The sequence below is a fragment of the Ochotona curzoniae genome, unplaced genomic scaffold (genome assembly GCF_017591425.1).
Source record: "Ochotona curzoniae isolate NIBS_2020 unplaced genomic scaffold, NIBS_Ocur_1.0 scaffold_4505, whole genome shotgun sequence".
NCBI lineage: Eukaryota > Metazoa > Chordata > Mammalia > Lagomorpha > Ochotonidae > Ochotona > Ochotona curzoniae.
Window position 1 is genome coordinate 39,925,355 of NW_024467118.1, and position 11,106 is coordinate 39,936,460.

Sequence of the window (11,106 nt, forward strand, 5' to 3'; positions counted from 1 at the left end):
TGTCAAACTGTTTTATACCTTTGTCAAACTAATGATCAGGAATGTTATACCACTACTATTTTAATGAGCTGTGATTACTTTGAGATTTACTGTATATGTGTGAAATGGTCATTTTCCACTTGTTATTGTTTGTAGAACTTGTTTATATTCCCACTAAACTAGCATCCTTTTCTTTTTATTTGTTGACCCCTTTATTTATGGAACATGAAGCCTTCAACTAATGTAAATTAAATATTTTTATCTCACAAATAAAGGGAGGAGAGGAAAGGGATGGGAGAGGAGGAGAGGAATGGAAGGAGAAAGGAAACATTATATTCTCAGAACTGCTTGAACTAGATTGAGCCTGTTAAAAGCTGAAACAAATAAACAAACAAAAAAACCCAAACAAGTTCTAGAGTTAAAAATGCCAAAAAAAAGGCAGCAAAACCTTCTCAAACTGAAAAAAGTGCTGATTCTTTGTAGACCACCCTCACCTCATATTTTTTTTCTCAGTTCCTCAAGTCATTCTATCTGCTTGTAAATGTTGCCTTTCAATCTCTGACCAAAGTCATTTCCTGTATGAAGCGTTCTTATTCTCGCAAGCAGAAGCACTGAACTCCACGAATCACTCACGTATTAGTATACATCACACATATGGTTTTTATCACTTACTAACCTGTGTTTCTTTTATATTCCTTCTAGATTGTAAGTTTCTTAGGGATACAAATTATTTTAAATCAATTTCTATATCTTTCCACAGAGTCTTTAATTTTGTTTATCTTTATTTGTGGAAATGATATCTGACCATTGGCGCTCCCGCCCCCTTGCAGGTGCTGTTTATCACCAACAAGTAACTTTCCCCCTTCTTACACTAGCTTTCTGGATTTCTTGAGTCATTATTTCTCCCTAAGTGCATTGAATACTCAGATGTTATGGGTGGTTTAGCAGGGCTGGATGAACAGAGACAAAAGAAGGGAGAAAGAAAGTACTGCTTGCACGAGACTGTTTTAATTGTTCCTGAGGCATGGATTTGTAAGACAGTGATTGCTATGCTTTAAATACGGTTTGCTCTTACTAAAGTTCATGTGGAGGTTTGGTCCCCAGTTTGGTCTTGCTGAGAGTTGAATTTGACGTGAGATACCAGGGTCAGAGGTGGAGCCCTCATGAATGGACTGACAGCTTCCTCATGGGTGAGTTTTGTGGGACTGTGTTCGTCACTGCGAGAGTGTGAGCTGGAACAGGCTCCTGCTCGGGTTTTCCTCTTGCCTGCTCCCATCTGTTTCATGCTTTCTGTCATGATTGAATCAGCACGTTCCAGCACCATGCTCCTGTACTTCGTGGTATGGAGCATCATGAGCCATGAGATCCTCTAATAATTGTCTAAATGAGCTGATATCAGGTGCTTATTTACAGAAATGGTGAGTGAATTGAGCCAGAGGCAGAATCACAGAGACAAGTGGTAATATGTCATTATCACTGCTCCTTACTCCAAGGGGCAGGAGGAATGACTAGTATGGAATTGGATCAGTGAAAAAAGGGTGAGAATAGACATCAGTATCATATCACTCCTGCGTGCTATTACTGATGCATCTTAGGTGCTCAGAGAGCTGAGTACAGGGGCATTTGAAAGAGCGGTTCAGAGGTGGCTTCAGATACCCACAGCCCATATTGGAGGGTCTTGATTCATGTTCTGGCTTGACTTCCAATTCCAGCTCCTTGTGAATCCACATTCTGAGAAGTACTACTATTTGGATCTCTGCCACCCGTAACTTGTACTGAGTGCAAGTGTCCTGGTGTCACCTTGGTCCAGCCTTGCTGTCAGTGGGCTTTCGGGTACTGAACTCATGATGGAAACTCTCTCCCTGTCATCTCTCTGCCTTTCAAATAGAAAGATATCTTGCCCTTTGGGCAGTGTATTACAACGCAATTCACATTATTCCCAGTTTGCAGATGAGGGAAACTAGATTGGCAGGTATCTCTGAAGCGGAGCCTCATCAAGGAAACTGCACAGTTTGGTGTTTCACTGTCGCTTTCGTACATTCCCACAAAATGAGATAAACGCCTGGGGGCTCTGTTCTTCTGTTTCGTTTGGAGTTGTATGCATTGCTGCTGTTTTGGAGTATGTATTTTTTGGAGTATGCTGTTTTTCCTGGAATAGTGTATGAGTCGGATTCCTCCTTTTTGTAAATCTTAATGTTTGGATTGTCAAAGTGCTGACACTGTCAAATAACTCCCTACTTAACTGTGTGAATTGTACTTCTCTCAGATTCATTTTATTTAAGTTGCTCAGAAAGAATAGCTCTTTTCTTGCTCTTCTTTCTTCTTTTTTAAAAGATTTATTTACTTTTATGGAAAGTCAGATTTGCAGAGAAAAGGAGAGATAGAAAGATTCTTTGTCTGCTGGTTTACTTTCCAAGTGGCTGCAAAGGCCAGAGCTGAGATGATTGGAACCCAGGAGCCAGGAGCGTCTTCCACATATCCCATGTGGGTGCAGGGTCCCAAGGCTTTGTGCCATCCTCTACTGTTTTTCCAGGCCACAAGTAGGGGACTGGAAGGGAAGCAGAATAGCTGGGATATGAACCAGTGCCCATATGGGAACCTGGCAGATGCAAGGTGAGGACTTTAGCCACTAGGTTACTGCTCTGGACCCAGGAATAGCTGTTTCTAATATTTATTTCTGATGACATAACTCTAGCGAAAACTCTTCAGATGCGTAGTTCTACCTACTCTCCAATGATTTGTCCCTGGTATGACCTACCACAGGCCACATTTGCAGATTTACATCTTCAGTGTGGACTAAGGCTAGATCCCTTACGAGAGAAGGAGGAAAGAAGAAATGGGGGTTGGGGACCAAAGGCTGAGAGGGAGGCTGGGAGAGAGAGAGAAAGAGAGAGAGAGAAGTGGGGGGGGGGAGGGTGGAGAAAAGATGGACATTTTAGACGCTTGACTTGCAAGTCAGGCAGAGAGGAAGCAGTCAAAAATGTTCACTATATTGCTGTCTCAGTGACAATGCATTTTAAATTACTAAATTGTCCAGGATTCAGTGGCTTTTCTCTCAAATAAAACATATAAATTGAATATGCCTAAAATATTCCACAAAAAAGTATTTTTGTATTTTTTTGGAGGGCTAATGGTAATAAACGATGTGTGTTACTGATCTTATAATAGAAATAATGACTTCAACCAGGTTTTCTAAGAAAATTAATGACTGCTTGAGGTTAATGGCCTTCAGTCAATCTCTCAGTCAGCCATTAATCCCCAGGAAATGCCTATGGCCTTGATCATTATTGCATAAATAACACAAAAGTGGGTATAGTTCTCTTGTCATGTAGGAGACATTCACTACCCTGTTCTCGCCTAGACCCTCTTTCTGACAATAAGAATAATATATTAGGTGCAGAAACACAACCACTTTGCTATCAATGCAAATAAATATAGTAGTGCTCAAACAAAAATGATCAAATAAATTATTAAACAAACTTGAATGCTGTTGTTTGGGTAATAGATAGCAAAAAAACAAAAACAAAAACAAAACAAAAACCAGCAGATTCAGAATTTCTAGACAGCTGAATGTAGTACAACGAAATGTACAGTCAAACACTGAATGAGGATAAAACAATTACTGTCATATTAGATATTTCAAATTGAAACCAGGGTTAACATATGATTGACTACTTTCAGGGCTGCAAACCAAAGCTAGCATTGAAATTTACTTCGAATTAGGACCTTAAAGTCCAATAAAATAAGTACGTTTGAAAAGATTTCAAATAAATGTTATCATGAATAGAGCTATTTTTTGTAAGAATATCAAAGGGCTTTTATAGTCATTTGCTTAGGTTATTTTGCATTCTGGGATCTTTCCGAAGGCAAATAGTAAAATGAAAAACATGTGCAGGAAATTAGTATGGCAATTGCCCTCCACTGCCAAAGGGGATGCTACTGCAGTGGAAAATGATTAGATTTGCTTCGAACGGGGCTGTGCTGGCAACGCACAGTGTCCCAAATTCACATTGAGATGCAAAACTTTACACTAAGTAGTTTTCAATAAACATTTGTGGAATAAGTTAGTGCTGCACTTTGCCCTCAGAGTTTCTTGTATATTCGGGAGATTAGCTCTTGACCTTGTACATTGGTGACAAGTGTTCTCTCCTGGACTGTCATTTACCCCCTAGTTTATGATTTTTTTTTTCCAAAAAGCTTATTTCTTTCCATTTAACAACCTCCAGATTTTGAGATTTGTTATTATTTTCAATTCCACTGATAAACATATATTCAATTTTAACTTCTATTTTGTATTTGGGTGGAAAGGCAGAGGGTGAGAGAGATGAGAAACTCCCTTCACTGATTGTTCTTATATATGTATATATTTTTTGTCTTGAATTTTTGAATTATGTGGTACAATTTCATATAGACTGGGATTTCCCCCAAACTCCTACCCCCCATCAGATTTTCCCCATTTTACTACAATGGTGTAGTCTTTTGATTCACTCTTTAAAATGTTCCCGACAGCCACGGCTGGGCCTATCTGAAGCTAGAAGTCTGGAACTCCCTTGTAGGAGACGGGGACCCATGTATTTTGCTATCATTTGCTGCTTTCCAGGGTGCATATTAACAGGACTCTGGATTGGAAATAGTGGAGCTTGGATTTAATGTAGACACATCTGATAAAGGGTACAAGTGTGCAACATAGCAAAGGAACTACTGCACCAAACACTGGGCCCTGGATTTAGAGCTTTAGAAAGTCTTGACCTCCACATCATGGAGTTTCACTGTCTGTCTTTTCATCAATGTGAGGTGATGTCTCATTTACGTTTCAAACTTCTGTACGCTTTTGGACTTATATTAAACTTTCTATTATATTCTTCCAGTCTCGTTTTGATACGTAGGTGGTCTAATTATGTTCCCAGGAGCTCTTCAGTATAAGGAAATTGTCAGTTAATTTTGTATATTTTCCTACATAGATTGTAGAGCCAACTTAACCATTTTCAGAAACAAAAATCTCATGTATGGATATTTTAAAAAAGAATCACATCTATGTTAGCTGGGAGGGTACTCAATATATTTGTAGCTGTTGCAGAACTAACAAAAAATGAGCTTGTTTTCCCTCCTCAACTCTTTTTTGTTGTTCAAGAGGGTCTGAAATATTCTTCCTATGAGTTTTGTACTTTTATTGGAAAATGTAATGTTTATTAACTCTGTTTCTTGGAGTGTTAAATTTATTTGAAACACAGAGAAAGAGAAAGATCTTCTATCTGCTGTTTCACTCACTCCCTTAATGCCTGCAATAGGCGAGACTGAGCAAATCAGGTGCCAGGACTCACGTGGGGGCAGGTACCTAACTACTCGAGCTGTCACCTGCTAACTCTCAGAATGAGCCTTATCAGGAAGGTAAAATTAAATCAGGTGCTGGAATTTGAATCCAAGCACTCAGATATGGAATGTGGGAGTCCCAAGTAGAGATTTAGCCAATCCACCCCAATGCCTATACCTATGTTATGTACTTTTACTGGTATGGCAAACATTTTCTGCTTGTATTTTCTGATTGGTTATATCTAAATCTGTAGATCCATATAAAAGATATCTATATCTATATCTATGTCTATATCTATAACATTTTTATATATGGGAATAAAATGTAACCAGAGCTTTCAGATAATTTTGTGTTTTTCTAAATTACTTTTATTTATGATAGTTTTCTCATGGGTTAGGATATTTCAAGCAAAGTATGACACCATTGACAATGGAGATGATTTTTTCTTTCTTTTCTAAGTCTTTCCCTTTGTTTTATTGTATTAGCAAGCACTTTCAGTTCTGTGTTAAGCTGTGCATAGGACAAGCACACTTCCTGACCCTGTGTTGGATGCTTGCTGGGAATGCCATGTGCTGGCTCCAGGACTGCAACAGTGTATTTTACTAATTTAAGTAAAATAGCTGATTTTCCATTCTACAAGCTATTTTCTCAAAAATGGATTTTGAATTTCATTGGCATTCTTCAATGTGTAAGGTGTGACCAAATAATTTCTCTTTCAAAAAAATTTTAGATTACTTTGGGGTGGGAGCAGAGAGAGAGAGTAAGAGTGCTTTCGTCTTCTGATTCACTCCCCAGTGCCTGCAACTTTCAGCACTGGCCAAGCCTTTGGGTCTCCCACATGGGTGGCAAGAGCCCAGGCCCTTGAGCCATCAGCCTCTGCCTCTCAGGATACGTTAGCATTAAGTTGTACAAGAAGCCGAGTACTTGGGACTCAAACCAGTCCCGTGATATGGCTTGCAGGTGTCCCAAGAGGTGGCTTAACTTTTGGTACCCCAGCACTTCTCCGAGATATTTCAAAATCATACTAATGGATTTTCTAATATTGAACCGCTCTTTATGAGTTAAATCCAATTTGGACATGATACATCAATTTTAATATGCAGTTTGATTCTGTTTTCTAATATTTTCATTGATTGTATTTTGCCTCAATAGCTTGAAATTAAATCAATTGTGTTTTTCCTTACTATGCCATTTTAAAAAAAATGTTTATTTTTATCGAAAAGTTAGATATATAGAGAGGAAGAGAGACAGAGAGGATGATCTTCCATCCATTGGTTCAATCCCCAAGTGGCTGCAACGACTGAAGCCGTGCCAATCCGAAGCCAGGAGACTCCCACACCGGTGCAGGGTCCCAAGGCTTTGGGCCATCCTCGACTGCCTTCCCAGGCCACAGCAGGGAGCTGGATGGGAATCAGAGCTGCTCAGATTAGAACTGGCGCTCAAATGGGATTCTGGTGGGTGTACGGTTAGAACTTTAGCCAGTTCTAGGCCACTATACTGGGCCCACTTTTTTGTGTTTTTAAAAGAGATATATGTGTTGGAGTCTGTAGTAGGGTAATGATGCTGGCTTTCTGAATCTGTGAATATGAAGCAGACAGGGCTTCATAAGGCACCACTGTCAAAGTGACTTTGTAGTTATGACTAAGATTTTGAAACTGGAAGCTAATCACATGAGCATTGGCAAGTGGGTAACTTTTCCTTGGTGAGTCAGAGAGATATAATTTGGGAGGAACTTGATTGCACTAGTTATCGATGGGTTTAAAGACCAGAGAAAGGGGCCATGGGCCTAGTGACCTGAGTCACTTAGAGAAGCTGGTGAGACTCTAAGTGCATAGCCAGGTATAAATCAACGAAACCACAAGAAATGAAGTCTGCAAGTGATAGGAACACAGGAGACACTCCTCTTCTTAATCCTTGGATTGGAAAGCAGCCCACAGACACCTCGACTTCAATTCAAGAAGATATAAATTGAATTACCAACATAGAGAACTATTGAACAATGGATCTGCATATTTGTAGAAATAAATTAACTTTTTTTAAGAGGCAGTGATACAGAGAGAGAAAAAGAGAAATGGAGGGAGAGTTAGAGTAAAATAAAAGAATAAAGCAAAACAGCGTGGACTTTAGAAAGATAAATGTTTGTCTCTTTTCTAACTAGGCGGGCATCAGCAAACCAAGGGTATCATATAACACCACTGCTATCATTTGTGGCTCTGTAATAGGCTTTTGAGGTTGCTCTGGTCTGTGGGGTTGTAGATTACCCATCCCACTCTCATGCTCCAGGTTAGCAGCTGTACATGCTACTTCTGCTTGCTTTTTCAAATATGGCAGAACTTAGGCACGTTGTATAGTCCTGCTTTCCCATGCACAAGAAATACATGAAAATTCAGTGCTTAGGGCTGTTGCAGTGGTAGAGCAGGCTAATTCTGTTTGTAAACACCAGCATCCCATATAAGCACCTGTTCATGTCCTGGCTGCTGCACCTCCCAGTTAGATCTCTAGGAAAGCAGCGGTGGATGCCTTGAGGCCTTGGGTCCTTGCACCCACTTGGGTAGCCAGCTCAGTTCTGACCATTGTGGCCATTTTGGGGAATAAACCAGTGCTGATGTAAAATCCTCTATCTTCTTCTCTCCTTTTGTTTCTGTAAAAATCTTCATTTCAGATAAACATAAATAAATCTTAAAACAGAAGAAAATATATTGCTTTCAGCACCTTTTTGTTCAGATAATACCCAGAGTTAGTCTACTAATGAAGGAGAAAATGGGTCAGGAGGCCAACTGTTGGTGTATGCCACATCTAGTTTTGCACGAATCTTTCCACTTTTCCCATTAAAACTGGGTTGTTTGGATAAACATATTCTCCCTGTGTCTTGTCTTATGCCACTTTAGGACTCTGCTAGATGCTAGCTCAATGCAGTCCCTCAGTCTTATCCTCTAACATTGTGAGCTAAGGAAATCTCTTTTCTTTATAGAACTTAAAATTTAAAAACAATGGGGAGGAGGTGGTGTGGTTCAGTGTTTGGGATCCCCACATTTTAGTGCCTGGGATCAAATCTTGTCTCTACCTATGCTTTTAATCCAGTTTCCTGCCAATGCAAGTGGTTAACAACAGCTTTTGGGTCAAATGTTGATCTCCTATGTCCATGTGGAGGTTCAAGATGAAATTTCGGCCTTCTGGATTTGTCTTGGCTCAAACTCAACTCTTGTGGGTATTTAGAGAGTGAATCAGCAGGTGGACAATCTGAGTATCTTTGTTGCTCTTTTTTTTCTCTCTTTTACTCCACCTTTCAAATAAATAAAAATGAGTAAGTAAACATTGCTTGCAAAAAAAAGTTGTTTCTTATGAGTTTAAATCCATTTAAGTTTACGTAGGTACATACAAAGTTTACGTTGGTGCAAAACAGGGAAACCCATGTGTTGTATTTTCATATTGCATATGGTCTGGTAACTTTTTAAAATTGTTTTTTTGATACAGTTTAGTTAGCACTGGGGTCTCCCTTCCCCTTCCCCCAAGCTCCCTCCGCTCCCCTCTGCTCTCCCCTCTAGGTTCACAATGTGTGTCTTTCGTGAATTTTCCCAAGTTCACCGTGCTGCCACTGGACTGTCTCTCAGTCATGTAGGAGCCTGCCAGTCTTTTGGTAACTTTTGGTAGTTTGGTTTAGAAAGGAATTATACTATATATATATATATATATAAATTTTAACCTAGCAACACCTTGTGGAAATGCTTTAAAATACTGATTATAAATTGAGATTATTTTTTGTAATTTGCAACTTACTGTTTCATGTCTGCCTATACCACAATTTATCCAATTATTTACCTATTAATTGACATGTACCTCCCTCTTAGCCACTTTTTTGATTACTATCCTAAAAATTTTTGTAATTGTTCTTATAATGGGAATGCTGATACGAAGGCCATGTGAATTTCTAATTGTAATAGATATTGCCAGATTGCTTTGTCAGTACAATTTCTGCCTCTTGCAGCAATACATGAATATATATATGTATGTATATTTAAGATTTATTTATTTTTAGTGGAAAGTCAGATATACAGAGAGGAGGAGAGACAGAAAGATCTTCTGTCTGCTGACTTACTCCCCAGGTGGTCGCAAAGGCCAGAGCTGAGCTGATCGGAAGGCAGGAGCTTCGTCTGAGTCTCCCATGCCGGTGCAGGGTCCCAAGGCTTTGGGTCGTCCTCCACTGCTTTCTCAGGCCAACAAGCAGGGAGCTGAATGGGAAGCGGGGCTGCTGGGATTAGAAGTTGCATCCAAATGGGATCCTAGCGTGTGCAAGGCGAGGACTTTAATCGCTAGGCTATTACACTGGGCCCCTCGGTGGTTCTTGCTGCTGAGGAACTGCCCGCCTTATTCCCTGGTGACCGTGGGGCCTGTCTTGGAGGCCCAGTTATCATCCCTGCCCATCTTGTAAGTGTTATGTCTTCATCATCTTCTAGACCCCAGCTAACTGTGCCATCTCCTACTCCTTTCTGGCCTTCTTCGAGTTCTTCCAACAGTCGGAAATTGCGAGGGACGTTCACTCCCGAGGCTGAGATAGCTGCCATCTGGCGCAGCTAGAGCTTGAGGGCAGGCCCGTTCTTCAATACCTGAATATTTTATTTTCCACATTGCCAACATCAATAGATATTATCACTTTTAAAATTCCCACCAGTACCATCTGTATAGTAACATCTCATTTTACTCTAGTTAGATTGTGTGTGTGTTCTTAGTAGTTTTAGGATATTTGAAAAATAACATTAGACAATCCGTGACATTTTAGTACGAATACATGAGACCTCACAAAGATGTCAGCAGAAGACCATGCCAGTTATTCGAAAAAATCCACACACAATTTTTCCTTTTGTGTTGTGAAATACTCATCTAGTTTCACCTTTTATTTTCAGAAGCAAATTTCAAAGTTTAAAAGGATTAACTAATTAATTTGCTTTCTCGTGCTGTAAACCCAGTAGTTGATTGAGCAGCTGGTGAGCTAAGGTTCCATTGCCAGACTGAAATCTAGTATGGATCCCACTAATTCAAAGGTAAATATATGTCTGGTGTCAAATATATAGATTATTTTCAATCTTAAATAATTTGGTAGCCAAGTTAAGAAATGGTTGGTTGCAAAATCCCCCAAATTTTCCCCAGTGAGAAACTAAATTGCCCATTCAAGATGTGCTTCTGTTCTGTAAATTAGAAACGGATGAGCTGACCTAAAGACAAAGACAAATAATTTTGTTATACTAATTTAGTCTAATGATATCCTCAGGACCGATACAACTTTTGATTGTGTTAAACACCGCAGCCATTGATCGTGCTACCAATCAAGCAGGCTTGCTAAGTGTGAAAGTCTTGAGGCAGGTGCATAGAAATGTGTGGTAGGTTACACTAGGTATTCATTAAGCAGGACTATTACTATGTATATTACATACACTTCATTTTTAAACTCCAAAATCTTGCAAAATTGAACTTTTTTAAAAAAAGATTTATTTTATTATTTTTTCTTGGAAAGTTAGATATACAGAGAGGAGGAAAGACAGAGAGGAAGATCTTCTGTCCAATGATTCACTCCCCAAGCAGCTGCAATGGCTGGAGTTGAGCCAATCCAAAGCCTGGAGCCTGGAGCCTCTTCCAGGTCTCCCATGCGGGTGCAGGGTACCAAGTCTTTGGGCCATCCTCCACTACTTTCCTAGGCCACAAGCAGGGAACTGAATGGGAAGCAGGGCTGCCAGGATTAGAACTGGTGTCCATATGGGATCCCGGTGCGTTGAAGGTGAGAACTTTAGCCACTAGGCTACTGCACCTGGCCCACAAAATTG

General features: G+C 39.8%; 1 protein-coding gene across 1 annotated transcript; it reads right to left on the bottom strand.

Moving 5' to 3' along the window:
• Positions 1 to 9,600: 9,600 nt before the first annotated feature.
• On the bottom strand, positions 9,601 to 9,852 carry LOC121146385 (ubiquitin-conjugating enzyme E2 variant 1-like). The gene has a single exon (XM_040965754.1). It carries the CDS (start codon positions 9,850 to 9,852, stop codon positions 9,601 to 9,603), a length of 252 nt encoding a protein of 83 aa, XP_040821688.1.
• Between the last annotated feature and the right edge of the window lie 1,254 nt (positions 9,853 to 11,106).